The 26,152-nt window shown below is 32.2% G+C and overlaps 1 protein-coding gene across 1 annotated transcript; it reads right to left on the minus strand.

Annotated features, from left to right (window-relative positions):
• Positions 1-11,501: 11,501 nt before the first annotated feature.
• LOC112026190 (ammonium transporter 3 member 1) lies at positions 11,502-19,265 on the minus strand. The gene is given in 4 exon segments (XM_065783143.1): positions 11,502-12,665; positions 12,667-12,706; positions 16,696-16,981; positions 18,483-19,265. Coding segments are annotated over 4 exon segments (1,422 nt in total). The 5' UTR covers positions 19,137-19,265; the 3' UTR covers positions 11,502-12,223.
• Positions 19,266-26,152: the final 6,887 nt, after the last annotated feature.

Consider the following 26,152-nt stretch of genomic DNA (forward strand, 5'->3'; position numbering starts at 1 on the left):
TCGAGGAGAGTTTTTTCTTTTTATATATATTTTTTATAAGTAATAATGAATTTCATTAAAAGAACTCTGAAATGGTTTCCAAAAGAATTATAATCTAAGATTTACAAGATCCAAGCAAACTACTAAAGAATTTACAAGATATCCCACCATTCAAATAAAGAATGCAAAAATCATTTTGAATTATACCAAGTTACAAACTAAAAACTAAGTAGCTCCAAACAGAAAAAACTAAAATATGAGAAATATAAAACACGACTTTTACAAAAAGAAACAGAACCAACAGAACAACAATATATATATATATATATATATATATAAACAATGAACCATGAACCACGATTCTTACACATACAGTAACAAAAACAGAGTCAGCAAAAAAACTAGAAATGACTTTTTCCAAAACCAATTTTTTTTTTACAAAGACAACTTCCAATTTCAACAACAGAGTAGGTAGAACAATAAGTAGCTTCAAGTTTCATAACAACACAACCATGGCAGCAAAAACACAAACAATCATATGAACCACAGGGAAACAAATATACAAATATTAAGGACAAGAACGAAAATGAAAGGAGAGAGACAGAAGTGTGTGAGAGTATGGTATACAAAGAGGAATATGAAACCCTAAGCCTAATACAAGGAAAATGATGATAGTGGAGATGAAAAGCTTACCCCAAAAGCACGGCGAGTGCCAAAGCTCCACCAGTTGAAGCAACGAGCTCAGCCGTTCGATTCAACTTCTTCTCTTCAACCACCACTGTCGGTTGGTTCAGCGACCCATTTGTCTCTTCAATCACAAACCCATCTGGTGAAGAGGAAGACGAAGAAGTTTGGGCTTATGGGTTCGGCTTTGATGGTGGTTGTGGTGGCGATGGGTTTATGTGAAAGTTATAGAGGAAGAGGGTCAGCGCGATGGAGGTGGAGATGGAGGGCTTGTGGGTTCGACATCGAGGCTGTTCTTGATGGCGATGTAGAGGCCGAAGATGGAGGCAGCGGAGATGGTGAAGTGGTCAGGGAAGGAGCTCAGCGGCTATAGGTCAGCGATGGAAGATCTAGATCAGCTCAGACCTGATCTGATGGGAGGTAGAGGGTCAGCGCGCATTTGGTGAACAAAAGGGATGAAATGATTTTCGTGTTAGATTTTATACCAAGCATAAAACCGCGTTTTTAACCTACGGCTATAGGCAAAATCTGAAGCCACGTTTAAGAAACGCAGCCCCATCCCAAACTAAAGCCACGTTTTAAACACGCGGCTTCAGACTAAATTTAAAGCTGCGTTTTTAAAACGCAGCTTCAGACTAAATTTAAAGCCGCGTCTATAAAATGCGGCTTTAGGCAAGCTAGAGCCGCGTTTTTTAAATGCGGCCATAACTCCACATTAAAAAACGTGGCTATAGCTCAATAAAATGCGGCTTTAGACGTGTTCTATGGCTGCATGTTTAAAACGCGGCCTTTGGCCTTTNTGTTATCATGATTGATTTTCATCCTTGAGTTTGTCTACTAATCTATCTTGTGTTGAGCATTTCATACCCATTGAGATATGTCTTATAGACATGTGCTTAAATTTCAGGGTCTTTGTGACTCATACTATTTGTGAGTGTCTTTGGTTCACAATGTTTACTTAGTGCATATTAGTTTATGTGTTTGGTTGTGTACCCTAGGTTGTTCCTATTGTGTTTCTGTGCACACTGTCAAACTGTGTTATGCTTACATAGTTGGTGATAAAACTATATTGTGGGGTTGTTTTTTAACTGAATATAGACTGATTGTTTGGTATTATTCTCTGTTCTTTTCAGTGCTACTAACCTGTTACTAATTTTTGAGTTTCCATCTATTGTGCTCTATTTCTTTTTGTGGGCTTTGCTGTTGTGATTTTGCAGATGACTCCTGCAAAGAAGAAGCCTACTGCCAAAAAGGGTGACAAAAGGTTAAAGATGGACAATACAAAGTTCAAGTATCCTCAACATTTTGAGAGATGCACTCGGTTCTACTTGAAGGCACCCATCATCCAAGAAAGATTTGTGGATTTGGTTGATTTGAAGGACATTTTCATCCCCAGTTGTTTTCAAGACAGAGGTTGGGATAAGCTACTAAGTGATCTGCCTAAAGTATGTGAACCTCTGATTAGAAAATTCTATGCTAATGCTATTTTAAGAGAGGATGAGATCAACTATTGGATATGAGCACATGAATTCAACATAGATCTAGATGATATTAATCAGGTGCTGGGTTTTGAGGATTTGAACCATGATTTCACACACTAAAAGAACAGAATTCTTTCTATAGAAATTGTACAATCTCATATTGGTGGAGTTAGAGAGGGGAGATGCCTCAACACTACTGCTTTTCCAGCTGACATGAGATGTCTTATAGTGATCATGATATACAACTTGTACCCAGTGAAGAAGATGACAACCATCAATAATGCTAGAGGCATTTTCCTAATGGAGCTCAAGGAGAGAACTTACATTGATATAAGTGCTCGCATCTTTTTCATTATTGCTGATGAGACATGAACCACTTCAAGGGCAAAGCTGATTTTCCCTAGCCTACTTATGAGGCTTTTTAGAGCAAAGGGTGTGGAGATCCCTCAAGACATCAGTCTCATGCCTACTCTCTCAGCCATTAATACTATAACCATTACACGGATAAGGGTTCGTTTTTCGGGTGTTGAAGAGAAGGGTGCTCAAGAAGAAAGAGAACCAATGGAGACTGAGACTGAGGCTGAAGGACAACCCTCAAGCTCAAGCGGTCGTGGCAAGAGGAGTAGAGCTTCATCTTCATCTGTTGTACCTTTAGATGCATTTCAGATCATCCTTGAGCGGATTGATGGGCTCAGAGATGTTCAGAATGAGCAATCTGACAAGCTGGCTACTCTCCAAGATCAGATGAACTTACTTTCAGCACCCAAAGTTTGATAGTTTCACCACCCAGCAATAGCCCTTTAGCCATTCCAATCAAAAAGGGGGAGAATTTTGGAGGGTAACTTGGGTAGCTCTTTAAGGGGAGTGCCATTTTTAAGGGGAGCATACCAAAAACTTAATTTCAGTAGTGTTTACTTTACGTTATTTATATGTTTTGGTGTTATGTTTTGAAGTGGCGTTATGTTTTGGATTATTGTTATTATGGGTTTGCTAAATGAACTTGGTTTAAACTCTTGGATATGGTTTTAATACTTTGTTTAAAGTTGTTGGTACTTTGGTATATATAAGTTGTTATTTAGTATTTTGTCTTTGTACCCATGCTTTGTACCTTTGTACTTGTTGCTAAATGTTATGCATTTTCTTTAAGTACATCATTCTTATGCTCTTGTTGGATTTTATATCCTTGATGCAATTACTTTGAGTTTTTGTATCGGTTGAGTGTTGAACATACAAATGATACTTTGCATTGAGCTTATTAGCTTGTATGTCCGAATATTTATTCCTTGTGTGAATGAGCATTGTGGTCACTATTTGTAGTGATTGTTCATTTTTTGTCAAACCATGCTTTATTGCTTTAATATATAGTGCTTAATCGCATTGTGCTTGCTCCATATGCATTACAAGTTTTCTGCATACAATAATCATGTTGTGTTGTTGTGTTTCAGGAAATACTTGTACTTATGGATCAAGAGCTTCACAGATTCTAGAGTTAGGTACGAGTGAGTTATGTTCAACTATTCCCAACTCACATGTTAAGTCTAGAGTTTGTTTTAGGATTTTGTCACGAAATAACCAAAGGGGGAGATTGTAAGGTTGAATTTTATCAACCATTTTGTTGGCTTTATTCCGTGCCAATTTGCTTGTAATTTAGTATTTAGAAACCCTGTATTTAGGTGGTAATCATGTAAGGGTAATGTGTGAGAGAGTGTGAAGAAAAGCCCAAAAGTGTGCAACTCAGCAGAGCCTCGCGGCTGACTCACAGCTTGCAAGTCGCCAAAGGAGGCACACATGTGAAGCATGCAGAGGAGCTAAAAAGTCACACTGGCTGGAGGACTATAGGACAAAACTTCCAGTTTGGCAATTCTGTTAGCTCGCGACTTAAACTCGCGACTCAGTCAAGCCGCGAGGCCAAGTCACCAGACCACTCTGTTTGGGAAAAATTGACTTTTCGCATTCCAAACACACATTAGTATAAATACCCTTTATACCCACAAAATGTAGAGAGCTTCCAGCAGAGAGAATTTTGAGAGAGAAACCCTAGAGAAAAACAAGATTGATTCATCTACAATTTTCATCTTTTGATTCTCCAAAATTCCTCTACTCTCATCCTCTCCATTAATACATCCTTGAAAGGTACATTAGCCAAATCCTTTTCTCACCATACCCATATCTGTGATAAGGCTTTTTGGTGCTTGGGAAGTAGTTAGGAAGGGACCAATTGATATTGGTTAATGCTATGGGCTATAACGGAATCCAATAAGTTAAAGAAAACAAAGGTTGGAGCAAGAAGTTTGGAGGGCTTAGGTACATTTGGTAGATTAGGCTTAGAGAGTCTTCTGTTGTTCATATATCCCAACTTCATTCTTTAGTGGATTATTAACCGCTTGGAGAGCGGCGGAGAGGTTTTATACTGAGGACTTCGGTTTCCTCTTCGATAACACATCGTTGTGTTGTCTTTGTATTTACATCTCTCTTTCCTTAATCTTTGCCATTTAATTTCTGCTGTAGTTGTAGTTTTATTTGATTTAGATTGTCTTATCAATTCTGTTTTAGCTTATTCTCATTTTCCGCACTACATTGTTTGATAATAAACTTAAATTGATAATTTGTAATTTGGGAGTCTAAACGTTCAAAAATGTTTTACACACATTTTAAACATTCAAAGAGTATCTTGGCAATCAACAGAATTAATAACCCTTTTCTACCATTTGAATTTTGACATCATGAAAATATAGAATTTTGAAAGCATCTTCCAGCCAATTATATAAAGCAAAGAGACCAAAAGCAGAACAAAGAAAATAAGATGCTAATGTTTCCTAGACTTTGCAGAACATATGGAGAACAAATGACACTGCCCGATTTTGGAGGAGGGGTGAAATATTCCCATTCCGTTAACCTATTTGAAAGCTCAAATTAGCGTAAAAACACTAAAATTTGTTCAGATCCTAATTTTAAAATTACGGTTAGATTACTTTTACTCTAACTTAACAAAGTGCGGAACAAGAGTAAATATGCGCAATAAACTGGTAACATTACTCTAAGCCATATCCAACCACAATGAACAATAAATGACAAGCGTAAAGAGTAGGGAAGAGAAATGCAAACACATGATAAGACCAAGACATATTATTGAAGAGGAAATCGAAGAACTCGGTGAAAAACCTCTCTGCGACCCTCTAAGTCAAAATCAATTCACTAGTGAATAAAGTTGGAGTACACGAATAATAAAATACCCTCCAAACCTAGTCTACCCCATGTACTTGAGCCATCCAAGTTCCTCCAAGTCAAAATCAATCCACTAGTGAATAAAGTTGGAGTACACGAATAACAAAAGACCCTCCAAACCTAGTCTACCCCATGTACTTGAGTCATCCAAGTTCCTGCTACCAACGGACTTCTCGAAGTCATGTCTTCACTAGTTTTCCAAATCCCGCAATTCAACATGACTGCATCTGCCACTTAATGGCTCCTTCCAATGCTTCCTAAAGGCACCAAAACTTAACTCAACACTCAGATTAGGCATGATAAGTGTTTGGGTTAAAAATCTCTCAAGGATGTAAAGATGGAAAGGTAGGAGTAGAGGAAAACCAAGAGAGAATGTGTAGATAATTGTGGGTATAACAATCTCTAACTCTTAAGTGTTTTTGCTAGGATTTTTTCTCTGAAAAGCACTCCTTACATTTCGTGGATAATGAGAGTATATATAGTGTAGGTAAAGAATTTGGTAAAGCACTTTATCTTTTTGCCAAACAGAATGTTTCGCGGATACCTCGCGAAATGGTCTTTCTCGCAAAGTACTCGCGAATTTGACAATCTAGCATGACTCTTTAGCTTCTAGTCATATTCTTCACATGTGGCTTTTCGCAGGTTACTCTTCTCGCGAGCTAGTCACAAACTACACTAAATCTTCTTTGAAACTTGATTCTTCACCAATCTCTCACACTCATTCCTTACAATTAAAGCCACATAAATACAGGGAAATGATTGAAGAAATTACAATCAAATTTAGCGTGAAATTAAAGCCAACAAAGGCTAGTTAGAAATCACAACTTTACACTGTTAATGTTTCCTAGACTTTGCATTTTAAACTTGAGAAAGAGGATCAGATGGAAGAAACCAAGCTAGAAATTGCCCCCACCCCCCCTTAAAAAAAAATAATAATAATAAAGAGGCATAAACCGTAATATAATAGCCATAACCATGAGTTCTCTAAAAAGATGAAATCATTGATAATTAAGCTGCATAAGAACTTAATAAAAAGAATACCTGCATGAATGTGTTTCTAAATACAAAACTTCTCCCTTCTTCAATCATGCAGATGTATAAAGGGGCTTTTTCAGACCCTTGTCAGCAACAATGCTTATACTGTACTTAATCCTGAAGAAATTCACAATATATAGACTGTGAGTTGAGCGTTAAAGGCTTACAAAACAAACAACAAAAGAAGCTGCAGCAAGAACAATAGAAGCTAATAAATGAAGTCCTGTATCTACAAGCAGTCGTTATGAGTGCAAAAATAGAAATTAAGTTCAAGTCTTGAGCTTTGATCCTCTGTTATGAGACATTGCTATTTGTGACCAATTAAAAGATGATTGCATTAACAAAAAATCATAGCAAATAAGCTACAGTTAGTTACCTCAAAGCAGATAAACCATAATCACCAACAAAGTATATAAAGCAATGCACACTATATGAACGTCAACAAGCACCTATTGAGAAAAGTAAACATTTTTATTTATAGCTTAAAAATTATATGTTCTAATTCAACTCAGATCAAGACAATGACAGCTTGATTGAAGATCCACAATTATCATTTTGAAATGTGTCAGCCTACTATGAAGCCTCTTTCCCGACTGAATAAAGGATACAGAGTTCACGAAAGACCCAAAGAATTCATTAATAAATAAGTATCAATATGGAGGGTGGGATATGGTTTATAAACATATGAAGATGGTCATATAAATATAATTTGACCAGACAGTCACCCACATTTTCTTTTATGGAAATAGATTCCCTACCAAAAAAAAAAAAGGCTACTACTCCAAATATGCCACACACACAAACGCGCAAAAGCACAAGCACACAAACTAAATTTTAGAATAGATACTTTCAACTGGATATAAATGCATCTCAAAGTATTAACTTAATTTTAGTGTCATGCTCAAAAAGAGATATGAGAGAGACAGTGGCGACGCCACCTTTAGGCCAGGGTGTTCCCAGGAACACCCTGGCCTGAAATTTTTTTTTTTTATACATAATAATTAAATTTTTTTTATTTGTTTACCCTTAAAAAAAAAATTAGGAACACCCTAAACATACAAATACAACATAGTTTTTAACAATAAAAAATGATTTGTATTTTAACATTTAGGCTACTATCATCTAATTAAACACTCTTTTATTTAGAATAGATCTTTAAAGTACAATTAAATTACTTATTTTATACCGTTGTAAAAAAAATGATAAATAAAACAAAAAAGATTATAACATTGCTATTATTTTTGTATGTTAATTTTGATTATTTATAGTTTCTTTCCCTTTACCATCTAACATAAGATATGAAACTCATTTTTTAATTTTTAATAATTGTTTGGATATATTTGATGAGTTATTATTTATTTTATAATTTTAAATAATTAATTAAATTATTTATGACATCATCGGTTCGACATCGGTCTGACTCCAATTGGACCAAAAAACCAAAAATCACTACCTTTTTCAGTTCCGTCATCGTTTCGGTTTTTAAACCATATGCTTACAAATAATTAATGACATGCCATAAATAATTAATGCCATGCACACAGGCAGATATGCCATAAATAATTTTATTTTATAATTAATAAAACAACAATATAACAAATTATAGTTTATAAAAGACAAACAAATTAATGAAATAACTAAACAATAATAATTAATAATTTTATTAATATTTCAAAAACTATAGTTATTGTTTATTTTTTACTAGAATATTTGATAAAAAAATAACGTAGAAGACAATTGTAAACTTTATGTATTGCATGTTTTTTTTATTGTTTTGTTGTTGTTAATATACAAAATTTTCTTTTTATTAAATTGGTAATTTATACTTGTTAGGAACACCCTGAAAAAAAATTCTGGAGTCGCATTGGAGAGAGAGAGAGAGAGAGAGAGAGAGAGAGAGTATACCAGGGCTAATTGCAGAGGTTGTACTGTATCGTAACTTCTCATACAAATCTCTGTTGCCGCAATGCATTCTGAAGAATGAAAGCATGACAATAATCAGGAAATTCATATCCAATAATTTTCCTAATAATCAGGAAAATTCTTATCCAATATTTTGTATTTTGAATTGAACAAATTGCATCCCAAGAGTAGCACAATCAACTTGGGACCACACTTCATATCGCAGAGGTCACTAGTTCAAATTTCCCGTCCCTCTCTCCTTGAACCAAAACTTATCCCAACAAATGAACAAATTGCAATTATGCAAAGTTAAGATTTCTACTGTTTGGTGATGCTTCCATGCCTTATTGCTTCTCTTTTTACCATACAGACAGCACAGTATAACTCTAGAGAGTTCTAGAAATCATCTATATCTATATATATTTGAAGCTAAAACATAGCATTTATTGTTGTTACGATTCTATTAAGACATATCAGCAGCCACATCATCTACTTACTTACAATCTCTCTCTCTCTTTTAACTCTTTTTCTTTTATTAATTTTTTAGTGAAGGATCAAAATTTCCTTTCCTCATCCTTAATCATCACATGAGCATACACTTCCAGTTGCCTGTGTAATGGTCTGTGAAGGAAGGAAATATAGTTATTCTCAGCTTATTCTGCAATCTTGTGCTTAATTCTTAGCTATCAGAATCTGTTGCAATAATTTGGCAATGGCTATTAGAATACTGGTTGTGTCAGAAGCCCTTGCTCTCGGCCAGTCTCTACGAAGAGCTGCCTTTACTCTGACAAGAGCATTCAACTCTTCAAGCGCTCATTGTTGGAGTATGTTTAATACTTCTCTTTTACTCAACTATTAGTGACTATGTTCTCTGTGTGAATTTTTTTTTTTTTTTTTTTTTTTGAATGGTCAGATACATTTCAACATGCAGGTAAACACTCAAATTTAATATTTTTGAAGTACTTCAATATATAATCTAATTCATATTCTCAACAAGTGCAGCATTTTTCAATTATGCACTCCATTGGATAGAATTATTCTTGGTTTTCTTGGCCATTGTTTGAAACATGCCTGACTAATGGTTGTTTATTTCTATCTGGTCTTCACGTACTTATTTGTGAAGCAAGCTATAGACTTAAACCTTGGCAGCAGAATCAGCTAAAGACGTTGATTGAAAATTCCCATTAACATCCCAAGCTCTAGAGATGTACGTCCTTTTTCGATTGTATAGAAATTCTGGAGTCTCAAAATTCTAGCATCAAATATTATTTGATCAGTTTCTGATCTTCTGATAATAATTTTATCGTTGGCAACTTCTCTCAGCTTTCATTTCATATTGAGTAAGTCTAATAATATATCCTGAACTGTGTTGTACTATTATCTAATTTTTAGGCTGTGCTAAGCCTGGGATGGAGTTGGCTTATGTGGTAGGATGAGAGACAATTTAAAACTTGTAGTAACACGTTATTGGTAAAAATATATTGCCGTAGCCTAGACTAGTTAGTCAGAATAAGCTCAATTGAATCTGCTTTTATCCTAAACTACTATTCTGAGATGCCAAATCATATGCATTTAGTACATAATTTGCGTGACTTGTATTGATTCATGGCCAAACAAAAAATAAATGAACTATGAGGCAAACATACAAAGTATGGAGAGGAAGGTCAGACACACATTTGTATAAAATAAGTAGTCACATACGAATGCGACTTTAAGTTTATTCTTCTGTTCTCCAGACATAAGAACTAAAGACATCATTTTTTTTTTTTTTTAAGATTATGGAACACGTTTGGAGTTTGTAGGGCAAGTTCATGTTATGTCGGAGATATCTTGATCTCTTACATCAATATATCTCCTTTATAGAAGTTCCTACCAACTTACGAACAAATCTTGAATCATATTGTAGGAGAAAGGGAAGGGAAGTACACTGATAGTGTTTCTGCTGAGCTGTCACTCACCTGATTGACTATATAACTTACAACCCTCCGCCTTCCTGATCTTCTGTCATTTTCCAAGCCCTACCACCAATGGTTGAGACTGTCATACCAGTCAATATAGTACTCAACTATGTTTTAATTTAACAGTGTTGAGTGCGAATTTTTATGTGGGATTGATGTGGCAATCATGGATGCTTAATTATTTTCAATGACCAAGATTGACAGAATTCTAGGGCGGCTTATCTAGAGAATCTGGATTCCGCTTAATGAGGCCTATCTCCTTAAATTTCAGTCTTTCAGTCTCTCAATCTTCTTTTTCTTTCCTAATATTCAGATGGAACTGATAGAACTTGTTTTCGGCTTGATTTTATCATCATTAGAATTCTTATGTAATTATCTTCAGCTTACCATTACAAAGCCATTTTGCGGGAATTGAGCTACCAGTTGCATATCCAAGTTTCATTTGTGGCAATCTGGATGGTCGTGACAAACGTTTATAGTTTAAGCAATTGATATTTTAGTTAAACTCTGAAGCTATTACTAAATTTTCTATAGGCTGGTGATAACATCTTGTTAAAGGAGATGATGAAAACTAAACTATTGTGCGGAAGAACAAGAGGGCGAAGCTTGAAATTACTGATGTGACATGTTAAGTTGGATCATGATAAACTGATGAACCAATACTTTCCTCCAGATATACAGAGCTTTGCAAAGATAGCCATGAAACTAGGTGCTTCTCCTATGTTTTCTGTCATTATTACTCTGGCATGGATGAGCTGTAGTTCAATCATCATAAGCTAATTAATAAGTTTTTTTTTTAGATTAAGTTTTTTATTGGATATAATTAACATGACTTATCTTAAGAAAAAAATTTCTGATTCTGCCACTAACTTGTCCATGATCTATACTGTTTTTCTTGGGGTGCACAATCTGCAAATTTTTTAATCAAGTATTTTGGAGAACCAAAAGACATTGGGGAGAAGCAACTTTAAGTAGCTTTTGATCCAATTAAGGTTTTGACATTTGAGCTCAGAAGTGGGTGGGCATTATAAGAGCTTCTAGATAAAGCCAACTGTGGCTATAAGCACATTTTGCCAACATTAGCTGCCATTGCACAAGGTAAGATTGCTACTATCTGCTAGTGCTAGCTTTCAATTGTAAATATTTATAGGACTACAACTGAGTTGGTCCAATCACAGTCTCTTTATGAAAAGCAGAAAATCTCAACTCCAAAGTTTGAATCCAGACAACAATAAAATTATACAAAAAATAATTTAAACAAGAAAGAAAGAAGAAGAAAATAACATGTACAAACGAAAATTACAACCGCCACCATACATACAAACACAAAATGCCTGGCAAAAAGAAAATTACAACCATGTAAGACACTTGTGTGTCCCTAAAAAAAGAATATATCCTACCAATGATTGATTTTTTTTTTCTTTTAATTTTCCCAAACATCAATGATTGAATCAAACTAGAAATATTGCAAAGCCAACACTGCCCTCAAAAACAGAAAACAATTTTTTTACACAAATGTGGACAACCCGTTTTATCACCATCCAAAATCAGAATGACAATCAGAGGCCAACCTTCTCATACCTTTATCTTTTGGATGATGGACATGGCGAAAAAGTGACAAAACTTACGTATAGTTTCTTAGATAAAGTATATTGAAATTTTCAATTATATTCAAACATGTCTATATTGACCAATACATGTCTATATTCAAATGCGTCTATATTCAAACACATCTATATTGATCTACACTGTGTATTGAAAAAGTGACAAAACTTATATATAGTTTCTTAGATATAGTATATTGAAATTTTCAATTATATTCAAACACATCTATATTGATCAATACACAATGTAGATCAATATAGATGTGTTTGAATATATATGCGTTTGAATATAGACATGTATTGGTCAATATAGACGTGTTTGAATATAATTGAAAATTTTAAATCCCTCTAGAGTCTAGACCACCTGAGTAGCACCAGTTGATAGCTTGGGGTGCAATGTTTCATCCGAATAATTGCCATGCTTAGTAGCATCATACTTCTCTCCATCACCCCACAATGCATATGCTTCCTCACCATGAACAGCATCATCCCCTATAAGTAATAAATCATCGGGCATACGCAAAGGGATCACCAATTTTATCACAAGGCAGATGATAGTTGTGACAACAAGGTTCCATCCAATGATGAATAAGCCACCTACAATCTGTTTGCCGACTTGTATTCCTCCGTTTCCTCCATAGACTCCTCCCCTAGAGTTTGTAACAGGCAGAAAGAGGTTGCATAGTTCAGGCTCAGCAAAGAGACCAGTAAGAATTCCACCAAGTAATCCAGCCACAGCATGGGTGTGGAACACACCTAGTGTGTCATCAACCTTTTGGAGTAGTTTTGACTTCTTACAAAATTCCCATCACTATAGCTGCCCATCCTTGAACAAGACCTAAGATTAATTGAAGATAATTCAATTAAGTATAATTGCATGGTGTACCCCCTCATTGATAATTGAGTAATCATAAGTAAATTAATATGGTTAATTTGAACATCATGTATTTGAATTGGACCTATTTATTTGACATTTTATGCATAAGGTGCGACTAATTGCTTTTGCTAAAACTATGCAACGCATGTAAGATAATAATAAAAGCATCCTCATTTTTTGTTGGCTTTTTCCCCTAATAATGTAGCATTACATAGATGAATTAAATGAAAATCATGTAATGTGGTGTTAGTTGATTCACTTGACTAATAAAGTTTATTGTTGTCAATTGAATATTCCTGCTTCCATTGACTAAAGTGAGGTTTAACGTAAGGGATAAACTATCTCCATAATAATAATAATAATAACAATTAGAGAGAACTTAATTAAGCCAACTGATATCATGCCAATATTCCATAAGCTGGCAAGAATTCTAGATTCCATTTCCCAAAATTATTTTAAACTTGTATTTTACTCAAAAGAATCATGAAATATAATAACATTAAGGCTTAATTAATCCTATTTCATTTTGAATAGAAATAGTTTTTGAGTATAACGTGTACAAAGGGATTATGTAATAGAAATAGTTTTTAAAGTCTACATGTGTAAGAGGATTATGTAAAACACAAGCGTGAATAATTATAATTTAGAAATGAACAAAGTTTAACTACAAAATTAGTTGTAGCCTAAAACTACAACATTACTTAATAAAATAAATATTACTACATATTTTGAAAATCTAGCAGTTGCTTTGCATATTTTTTACGCTTTTGATATATATGTCAAATTTTGTGTCAATCAGATATTATTTACTATATGATCTATAAACTTATATTTTATGCATAATTTTAAATTACAAAAACTTGCAATTTAAATAATTTATTGATGACATAGCTATTGATCTTTAATTTTCTAGAAATTTTGCAAGCATTAAGAATATAAGAAAAAGATATAATCCAATGGTGAATTTGTCAATTTTTTCCTCCAATAAAAAAGATATTAAATAATGTTGTAGCGTAAGGCTACAACCAATTTTGTAATTAAACTTTATTCTTTAAAAATATAACAAAAAAATATGCAAAATTATATTTTATTAGTCCATGATTTGGTATGAAGTGGACTTTAGCCATGCTGGTTCTGAAAGATAGTACTTTTCTTTTGGACTTTAATAGTTTTTCTGTTAAAAATTGATGGATAGGTTTTGCATTCGCAGTGAACATGTATATACATATTAATTTTTGTTTTTCATGATTTTTCTTGCATCAAGCAAAGATACAATTAAAAATGAAAGAAAAGAAAGATAATTTACTCAAGTTAAGGCTCAAAAGGAACTAACATGCAGCTTGCATGTGCTAAGAAGGCACACTAGCTGAAAGAAAATCATATGAAGGAGAAATTGATACGTTAGGTGTGTGTGTGTGTATATATATATAATTAATAACTGTAAATAAATATAAAAAAGCATGAAGAAGCGTGCATAAGAACGAATTATAAACTTAGATAATAATTCAAGTCTAGTAAACTACGCAAGGCTTCCATGTTCAAGAGTCCAAATTAAATAAGTCTTCAACTTTTCAAGGATTTGCACGTGAAATTGAGGACCAAAGCAAAAAAAAAAAAAAAAAAAAAAGGAAAAAGAAAAAAAGAATGAACAAAGTTCTAAACTTTGACAGCTAAGAATTTTGAAACTCAACACCCCTTCTGATGTTTCATCCGAAAACCCAGTTTAAAATCCAACTCATTAAGGAAAAAAATCTAAACTTTGACAAAGATAGATATGTGGGGCCCAGAGGTTAACAAGAAAGGAAAAAGTTTAACCTGTACTTTTGCTGATGGTGGTGCTAACAAGAGCTCCAATGGCCCTTGAAGTGGCCTCTGACAAAGATTTGAGGTCAATGCCCATTTTTAAAGGCTTTATTCAAAGAATATCTCATACCTCTCTCTCTCTCTCTCTCTCTTTCTCTCTCTCGGTGTGTGTATGTATGTGCATCTGTTTACTTTCTTCTTTTCTGATCTATGAATCTGTCCTCTTTTCAGATCTATGATTCTTTCTTTCTCTCTATCTCTGTCTCTCTTGGTGTGTGTATGTATGTGTATCTGTTTCAGCTTTATTGATGTTAAGTGTGGAAGCTTCAAGTATGGTTGAAATGGGTCCCTATTTTGGTTTGAAATCCAGTAGATCTGGCTTTTATTTTTTTTTATTTCCTGTTTGGTTACTGAGAAAATGAAGGAAAAAGGGTCTTTTTTGGTTTGAAACCCAATAGAAAATGAGGCAACGCTGTGGGTGAAAAAAAAAAGAAAGAAGGAAAAAAAAAAAGAATGAATTTTTAATTTTAACACCGTTAGTTTGGTTTGTTAAATTGTACAGATGTCAAAATTTTAAGTAGGGTACCTAAAGTACTGTACCTAAGGAACTGTACCTAAGTTTTGCCCTAATAATAATAATTAGAGAGAACTTAATTAAGCCAACTGATATCATGCCAATATTCCATAAGCTGGCAAGAATTCTAGATTCCATTTCCCAAAATTATTTTAAACTTGTATTTTACTCAAAAGAATCATGAAATATAATAACATTAAGGCTTAATTAATCCTATTTCATTTTGAATAGAAATAGTTTTTGTGTATAACGTGTACAAAGGGATTATGTAATAGAAATAGTTTTTAAAGTCTACATGTGTAAGAGGATTATGTAAAACACAAGCGTGAATAATTATAATTTAGAAATGAACAAAGTTTAGCTACAAAATTGGTTGTAGCCTAAAACTACAACTTTACTTAATAAAATAAATATTACTACATATTTTGAAAATCTAGCAGTTGATTTGCATATTTTTTACGCTTTTGATACATATGTCAAATTTTGTATCAATCAGATATTATTTACTATATGATCTATAAACTTATATTTTATACATAACTTTAAACTACAAAAACTTGCAATTTAAATAATTTATTGATGACATAGCTATTGTTCTTTAATTTTCTAGAAATTTTGCAAGCATTAAGAATATAAGAAGAAGATATAATCCAATGGTGAATTTGTCAATTTTTACCTCCAATAAAAAAGATATTGAATAATGTTGTAGCGTAAGGCTACAACCAATTTTGTAGTTAAACTTTATTCTTTAAAAATATAACAAAAAAATATGCAAAATTATATTTTATTAGTCCATGATTTGGTATGAAGTGGACTTTAGCCATGCTGGTTCTGAAAGGTAGTACTTTTCTTTTGGACTTTAATAGTTTTTCTGTTAAAAATTGATGGATAGGTTTTGCATTCGCAGTGAACATGTATATACATATTAATTTTTGTTTTTCATGATTTTTCTTGCATCGAGCAAAGATACAATTAAAAATGAAAGAAAAGAAAGATAATTTACTCAAGTTAAGGCTCAAAAGGAACTAACATGCAGCTTGCATGTGCTAAGAAGGCACACTAGCTGAAAGAAAATCATATGAAGGAGAAATTGATACGTTAGGTGTGTGTGTGTGTGTATATATAATTAATAACTGTAAATAAATATAAAAAAGCATGAAGAAGCGTGCATAAGAACGAATTATAAACTTAGATAATAATTCAAGTCTAGTAAACTACGCAAGGCTTCCATGTTCAAGAGTCCAAATTAAATAAGTCTTCAACTTTTCAAGGATTTGCACGTGAAATTGAGGACCAAAGAAAAAAAAAATCATCTGAGACAGGTACCAATTAATTGACTGGCCCTTACAAAGCTAGATAGACAGATAATAAATAAAAAAATTGACTTCAAACTAGTTTTGAGTTATTATCTTCCTATTAATTATGTGATAATTGAAGATATTATTCTCGAATGTTTTTAGTTAGTTACATAATTTTTTTAATGAATCATGTGATGTTAAATACATATGAATAATCTTATAAATCATCATTACGTAAACAATTAGAAACTAATTGAGATAGTTGATAATATCACCTGCACCAGGTGTGATGCAAACAAGGCCAGTGATCATGCCCTGGACGGCTCCAATGACTGAGGGTTTATTGAAGAAAATGACATCCAGCGATGTCCACATCAGGAGGCTAGTAGCAGCACAAATGTTGGTGTTTAGAACAGCCATGGAAGAATCTATATTGGCTGCATATGGATCTCCACCATTGAATCCTGCCCATCCCATCCACAGTAACCCTGCTCCTGCCAATGTCAACAATACATTGTTTGGAGGAAATCTCTCTCTGTCTCTTTTCAATCTTGGTCCCACCTGCATCATCATTGAAAAAATCAGTCTAAGGTAGTAATTAATTTCATACCAAAATTTACAACTGTTGAGAGTGGTAGTTTGTAATTGATTTGTAATAAAAATAACGTTTGTGATGATTCACGCATGTGAAACTAATATGTTATAAATCACAATCGGGTACATAAATAAATTGTGAGAAAAGTTTGTTCATAAGGTTGTTGTCATTAAATTAAAATTATCACCCACTCACTAGTCACCATGCATCTTGATCCCTTCACGCCTTCAAATTCTTAATATTTATTTACGTGTATGTCTTATTATATATTACAAGTCAAACACATGACGATCATGGGGGGATGGATATTCAAAACCAAATGGAATATAAAAGAGCAACTTTCATCAATTAATATAATACAAGATTCATTGAACATAATTAATCATATACTAATAATGTTCTATTTTACTAAGTACTAAGTCAAGGGTGAACTAAAACATTTAATCGCAAAGCAACCGGAATTATTAATATTGAACAAGTAAACAGCAAAAAGATTGTAATAGTCCCGCAACACTTGCTTTTTCAACCAAGAAAATTGCAAACTCTCTCTCTCTCTCTCTCTCTCTCTCTCTCTCTCTCTCTCTCTTAGCTTATTGAGGTTTCTAAAAAATTGCAAAAAATATACTCTTGTAAGAATTGAATTAGTCAAGCTCATACCGAAAAAACAAGTCTAGCTTATGAAGTAGCAATTAAGCTACCAAAGAAAGTACAGCACATCAATGTTCATAACAATTTTATAATTATAAATTCATCTTTCTTTCTCAAAAAAAAAAAAAAAAATTCATCTTTTGAATGATTTTTAAATTTAAGAAGTGGATGGATAAGAAAACGCTACAAGACGACAAAGGCCTTCTTAAGTAATAATTGATTCGTATACAAATAATATATTGGTATGCATTAATAATGTCTCAAATAAAGTGGCAAAACGTTGACCTTCTTTTTTTTCACCTTAAGTGTATGAAAAATGAGTACAGAATAAGACCCGTTCGATAGCAGTAATGACTGGTTTTAATTTTCAAAATAAGATAAAAACTATGGTTGAATTTTTTTTTTTTAAAAAAAGAGAGTTTCAACGTATGGTATTTCCACTTGATAATAGCTTTTCTGTTATCAGACCAAGACATCAGTCAATTTTTTGTGTAAACAGAGATTGAATCTCAAATTTCTTATATAACCATCAGAAACTTTACCAATTGAGTAAACTGAAATCTACTTTAATATGTATTTTGTTTAAGTACTCATAATGCAAACAAATATGTTTGATACTATGTTTTTAAAAAGAGTAAATAGTGAAATAATTAGAGACTCCGATTAACTCAATTAGTAAACTTCTTTATCTTTAAATAAGAATTTAAGTTTGAATTTAGTTTATACTAAAAATTAATTAATATTTTGATATAATAATAACAGTTATTAATTAATATCTTGTTAGAGAGAGAGAGAGAGAGAGAGAGAGAGAGAGCTGACCCAGTAAGCAGCTGTGAATCCACCAATCCCAGAAGAAAGATGAATGACATAACCACCAGAATAGTCCATGACACCCCAATGGAACAAGAACCCACCACCCCACAAACTGAATGCTCCAACAGTGTAAGAGAAAGTAAGCCAAAGTGGCACAAACATCATCCATGCCTTAATATTCATCCTCCCCAACAAAGATCCAGCTAAAAGTATCAAAGTGATTGCAGCAAACACACACTGAAACCACACCATCGTTGCCATGGGGTAGTATGGCTGAGCCATAGCCGTCTCTAACCCACCAGTACTATTAAACTGCGTAGTTTCAGGTAGTGCAGCCCATTTCAAAAGGAACTTTTGGCCTAAAGCTGGTCCAGCTTTGCCCCAGAAGGGAAGGAGCTTATCACCAAAGGACATCTTGTATGCCCATGTAACCCAACAAATTACCACAGCTGCAAAAGCATATAAAGCCATGAAAGCTGAGTTTACAGCCCATTTTTTCTTGACAATACTACCATAGAGTATAACAAGCCCTGGCACACTTTGTAGACCAACCAGAGTGGCTGATATCATTTGCCATGCGTTGTCTCCTTTGTTCAACCAATCTGGCACTGCTAGAGATGTGCCGGATTGGTAAGCTATTGGTATTGGTGGAGTACCCATGTCTAGCTGTGGCTCTTTAGCTACAACCAAAGCAAGCAAAGCCAACCAATCTCTCTCTCTCTCTCTCTCTGTTTGAATGTTGTGTGTAAAGGAGTTGCAAAGAAAGACTATAGAGAGAGAGAGACAGAGGCAGAGAGAGGAGTTATAAAGAAAGAAGACTAGCGTGAGCTTTTAAAAGTCAAGGCTATGGCATAGAGTACTACAGACTATAGATTTTGACATTTACCCTTTCAACAATGGACTTAGCACTGGTACTTTGATGGTGACACGTTGCAATGAGGCACGGATCAATCTTTGCCTTTGATTAATTAACTAATTATATATTAAATAAATGTTAATAATAAGTTTAATAATAATATAATGTTTGTTTGTAATTCAATTAATACTTTTTAGTTTTTCTAATGATTATGTCAAAGTTCAAATCTCCTATCTTTCATTATTGTAACTATTGAATTATTAAAAATAATAATAATAACATTGTGATTTATATATTCCTCCCTCTCCTAACAATTGAATTATTGAAAAAAAAAATTATGTCAATGGATGCGATAAATCTAATTGTGATAAACTAATGTTGTGATAACATTACTCAAATGTTAAAATTATACTTATTGACATTTATTTAAAAAGTTCTATAAAAAATTATTTATTTAAAAGTATTTTTTAGAACTATTTAAAAGTTAATGATGTTAAGTAAAATCTAAACAACTCGTTTAATAATCAACAATTGGGGCCATTGGGTCTGAACCATGATGATCCCTTTTTGCGTACTTTTATGATTGTAATTTGCAAATGGTTCATTTTAATAGTTATTAACATATTATTGTAGACCATGAAATAAAGGAAGGAGCATATTATATATGGTGTAGAAGATTGAAATTAAAGACGGTTTTTGTCGTATTGGCTAGCTTGACTCATTTAAACACTAAACTAAAGGGACAAGTGTAAGTAAGAAAGAGACACCAATATCTCGTGAGTTCATATTTGGAGTTGAATCCCAACTCATATGCAAAGAACTGAATATTCTCACTTTCGAATCCTTCAACTATTCACGGTGGACACAACGTGTAGGCCATGACTTGCATTTACTTTATTTCCTTTTTTCTAATAAATATAAAGTATACTCGCATTCAATTTTTCTCCTTAGATTCTTTCCAAGGTTTTCTTAATTAAATGATCAAGTTGTTTGGAATGATATGAATTTTGCAGAAAAGTTACAAATTAGTCATCACATCTTTCATGATTATTGTTACAATAAAGGTGGAATCAATAGATCCATACATTAATACTTGGCATTATCAAGTATTATCACATCAATTTGTTGCATCCATTAACACATTTAGCAAGGGTCTTGTTAAAAGATGCTCTTAAAGTCATTGTTAATAAATTATAATAGAAAAGTTATGACACTACTTTTATAGAAGATATAAAAATATGTGAACAATATTCATTATTTTATTATTCTTTAATAAAATGTTTTTAAAAATAGTTCTTATGCCAATGTCCTAAAGGCATTGATTAACATTTCCATATATATATATATATATATCATGTGCCCAGTTATAGATATTCATTTGTCACATGGGGTCAATGCATTACTTTAAAGCAATTATTAATAAATATAATAAAAAAGTTATGACACTACTTTTATGAAAGATATAAAAAGACGTGAACAATATTTATTATTTTATTATTCTTCTAATAAAATGCTTTTAAAAATAGTTCTTATGCCAATTTCCTAAAGGCATTGATTAACATTTTCCTATATATATATATTTCATGTGCTCAGTTATAGATATTCATTGTACATGGGGTCAATGCATTACTTTAAACTTTAAAGCATAATAAATTAATACACTATAATAATAAAAATTATGACACTACTTTTATAGGAAATATAAAAAGATGTCAACAATATTCATTATTTTATCATTCTTCTAATAAAATGTTTTTAAAAATAGTTCTTATGCCAATGTCCTAAAGGCATTGATTAACATTTCCACATATATATATATATCTCATGTGCTCAGTTATAGATATTCATCTGTCACGTGGGGTCAATGCATTACTTTAAACTTTAAAGCATGTTTTGGCAGTTCTAGAAAATTTGTTTTATACAGGTCATATCATATAAAATATCATAGCACAATTTAGCAAAAAAATATATATCATTAGTACAAATTAACCAATAACTTTTTTGTGATATAAAAAAATAATATTGGTCATTCACAAACCATGACCTTTATCTCTTTCCACATGTATATATATAAAATGTAAAATAAAGAAAAGAATCACTTTTGTAATTTTATTTATTTCTTATTTAATGAAATAAATTAATTGACATTTTCTTTGATGGAGGTTCTAAGCGTCCATAAGGGTGTGTGCATTCAACCTAATAACCTGATAGATATGATCCAATCCAACCAATCCATTGTTAAAGCTAGTTTTCATGAATGATAGGTTAATTGTAATTTTAAATAATTTTTTATTTACTATTTTAAATTTCAATTAAGTTTTGCATTGATAAAATTTTCAATCCAAGTAACATGACCTAACATTCCTAACATATGTTATTAATAGTTTAAACATGTAGGACACGAAAAGATCCAGACCAAGAATGACCCAGACTATAGCTCAATAAGCTCACTATAATATACTTGTTAGAGAATGAGTAAGATATTGATCGCTTAACAAGTTAACGTTAATCACAATGAGAAAAGAGCCAATGAGATGACTTAGACCACAAATGATGAAGACAAAAGGATCCTAGATCAGGCCTGAGGAATGTCTGTTTTATATATATATATATATATAGTTCTTTCGTCTTTGAACAAATATTTTAGTTTTTCTTACAAAGCTCTTTTTTCTCATCCTTCTCTCTTTTTCTCAGATCCCTTTTATAAGAATCTTCATTTTTCTTTTATATTTACACATAGATTATCTTATTCCTACACTTGGAGGGTAAGATCGCATTCCAGGACTTCTTCTCATTTAGAACGTATTAGTAAGCTTTTACATTGCAAACTGAGCTTGCCCCATTGTTCATGGTCATTTTCTTATTAATGTGGCCAGAAAATAATTGCTTGCATTTAATGCAGAGGGATAGTTTCTACACCCTTCTCTTTTCATCCCCCTCGTAACCCGTGCCGAGTCTACTTTCTTCCCTTTATGATATTTTAACTTCAAGCGCTTCTCATGATTACTCTCATCCTTAAGGTAGCTGGTGCTCGTCTGTGGTTAACCAATGCTCATCCCTAAGATCGGAGATGCATCCTCAGTAATAACCTTGGCGTCCATTTAAATGGATTAAGGCACACAAAACATATACGTATTTTAAATTTATTAGTTTGCTTTATTTTTGAATTTGACAATTTGTTTAAATTTTTTTAGTTTGATTTATCATGGTATTTTGAGACTTAGCTTTGAAGAAATAGCCAAAACTAAGATTGGCAAAAGCTAAAGTTGTATTATGGGCATTAAGATTGGCCAGAGAGATTGGAATTTGAACCTATATGTGTTGAGAGCGACTTTAAAGTTTTTATTGATGCTCTTGTATCCCTTGTCAAGATATCCCCTGGAGAATAAAGTGCATCTATTATGATATATCTCATTTGCGATCACAATTCCTAAAATGTTCTGATTCTTGGGTTCTTAAAGAACAATGTATATGACTCTTTTGATTTGACATGTGATGTGACCCCTCCTTTTTTGTATCTATGTCAAGGAGGATATATCGGCCCTCTTTGTAATTTTTTATTTCGTTAATAAAATCTTTCCATTCCATAAAAAATATAAGCATTTAAATGGGAAACCTCAAAAGGTTGTCTTTCAAGCTTCTATTAAGGGAATTAACTAAACCCCTTTTTATTACTAAATATCATAAAATGCCAATTAAGCTCTTGGCTTACTAGAAGCAATTTGGAGTATATTATCTTTGTATTTTTTTCCCTCTACATCATTAATGTGACCGGGACCAAAGACCCTTATAGCTGCCACTAAGAGCACTTATTGGTGAGAATCCTTTGGGCTTGTCGGCTTGACCTCCCACATGTGTCTCACGCTGTTTCCGCAAAAAGAGAAGGATTGGTTAGTTTTTATATTCATTAACACATGCAACTAAGATAAGTTTTTCTCCTCATTTATTAGTTATTACTAAATGTCTTTACTAAATAGCTTTATATGATATTGCTAAATACATTTATTTGGCTTGGATTTTTGCTAAATTGATATTTACTTGGGCGTTGATGAATGTAATCATTTAATGTCAATAAATATATTTGCTTGGCCCAAAGATTTCTTTACCTCTATTTATTACTCTCTCCGTCCTTTTTTTTTTTTTTTGGTCTGTTTTAAGGGAATATCATTTATTGTCTTATCTATCTTTTAAAAATGTATAAGTTTCCAAAACTATCCTTAAAAAAATTTATCAAAAAATTGAATTAGTAAATTAATAGGGGTATAATAGGAACATTAATAAATTAATGACTTTTATTTTTAGAAACAGGACAATATTTTGAGACATCTTAAAATGGAATAGATGACAAAAAAATAAGACGGAGGTAGTATTATTATTTTCTTCTTAAAAAAAAGCCTAATTATTTTCATCAAAGAATACCTATTTTTCTCATTATTTTGCAATTTCACTTACTCATTACATTATTTTATTATCTAAGAGAAAATACGACAGTAGAGGCCAACAAATGAACCAGCAGCATGAGTTGCAAACTCGACTACCCTAAAGATTTTGGTTCTAACTGTTAGCTTATCAAATTGCAACACTGTCATGGGAAAAAACCCCAACATGATGTCATTACAAAAGTAAGTAACTAAGGCAGTTTTGTTGCCTTAAGAATTCGATTAAAGAAAACTCTGGAGACAACTATTTCCCACTCAAATCACAACATGCTTAGTGTTAACTTGTTATTGGTTCACCCAAATCTATTTTTTCACAAATACCAAAGGTGGTCCCACATGCAAGTGATGATATTCAACCATAAGTTGACATCTAAGTATGTTGCTAATTTGAGTGTGAAAATAGTCATATTTGTAGACAATAATAACATCTTTAAAATATCATTTATATTTAAATATTCCTATGGAACTCACCACTCTGATACAATTTTGAAAGAGATGGTAAGGAGTGGATCGATGTTGCTGAAACCTTTGAGTTTTGATCTTGAACTTGTGCAGCGTGCATCAATCAATTAAATGGTATTTCTCGGATCATCGCGTCAANGAAGTACTACAGACTATAGATTTTGACATTTACCCTTTCAACAATGGACTTAGCACTGGTACTTTGATGGTGACACGTTGCAATGAGGCACGGATCAATCTTTGCCTTTGATTAATTAACTAATTATATATTAAATAAATGTTAATAATAAGTTTAATAATAATATAATGTTTGTTTGTAATTCAATTAATACTTTTTAGTTTTTCTAATGATTATGTCAAAGTTCAAATCTCCTATCTTTCATTATTGTAACTATTGAATTATTAAAAATAATAATAATAACATTGTGATTTATATATTCCTCCCTCTCCTAACAATTGAATTATTGAAAAAAAAAATTATGTCAATGGATGCGATAAATCTAATTGTGATAAACTAATGTTGTGATAACATTACTCAAATGTTAAAATTATACTTATTGACATTTATTTAAAAAGTTCTATAAAAAATTATTTATTTAAAAGTATTTTTTAGAACTATTTAAAAGTTAATGATGTTAAGTAAAATCTAAACAACTCGTTTAATAATCAACAATTGGGGCATTGGGTCTGAACCATGATGATCCCTTTTTGCGTACTTTTATGATTGTAATTTGCAAATGGTTCATTTTAATAGTTATTAACATATTATTGTAGACCATGAAATAAAGGAAGGAGCATATTATATATGGTGTAGAAGATTGAAATTAAAGACGGTTTTTGTCGTATTGGCTAGCTTGACTCATTTAAACACTAAACTAAAGGGACAAGTGTAAGTAAGAAAGAGACACCAATATCTCGTGAGTTCATATTTGGAGTTGAATCCCAACTCATATGCAAAGAACTGAATATTCTCACTTTCGAATCCTTCAACTATTCACGGTGGACACAACGTGTAGGCCATGACTTGCATTTACTTTATTTCCTTTTTTCTAATAAATATAAAGTATACTCGCATTCAATTTTTCTCCTTAGATTCTTTCCAAGGTTTTCTTAATTAAATGATCAAGTTGTTTGGAATGATATGAATTTTGCAGAAAAGTTACAAATTAGTCATCACATCTTTCATGATTATTGTTACAATAAAGGTGGAATCAATAGATCCATACATTAATACTTGGCATTATCAAGTATTATCACATCAATTTGTTGCATCCATTAACACATTTAGCAAGGGTCTTGTTAAAAGATGCTCTTAAAGTCATTGTTAATAAATTATAATAGAAAAGTTATGACACTACTTTTATAGAAGATATAAAAATGTGAACAATATTCATTATTTTATTATTCTTTTAATAAAATGTTTTTAAAAATAGTTCTTATGCCAATGTCCTAAAGGCATTGATTAACATTTCCATATATATATATATATATATCTCATGTGCCCAGTTATAGATATTCATTTGTCACATGGGGTCAATGCATTACTTTAAAGCAATTTTAATAAATTATAATAAAAAAGTTATGACACTACTTTTATGAAAGATATAAAAAGACGTGAACAATATTTATTATTTTATTATTCTTCTAATAAAATGCTTTTAAAAATAGTTCTTATGCCAATTTCTAAAGGCATTGATTAACATTTTCCTATATATATATATATTCATGTGCTCAGTTATAGATATTCATTGTACATGGGGTCAATGCATTACTTTAAACTTTAAAGCATAATAAATTAATACACTATAATAATAAAAATTATGACATTATTTTAGGAAATATAAAAAGATGTCAACAATATTCATTATTTTATCATTCTTCTAATAAAATGTTTTTAAAAATAGTTCTTATGCCAATGT

The sequence above is a fragment of the Quercus suber genome, unplaced genomic scaffold, assembly GCF_002906115.3.
Source record: "Quercus suber isolate HL8 unplaced genomic scaffold, Cork oak 2.0 scaffold_329, whole genome shotgun sequence".
Taxonomy (NCBI): Eukaryota; Viridiplantae; Streptophyta; class Magnoliopsida; order Fagales; family Fagaceae; genus Quercus; species Quercus suber.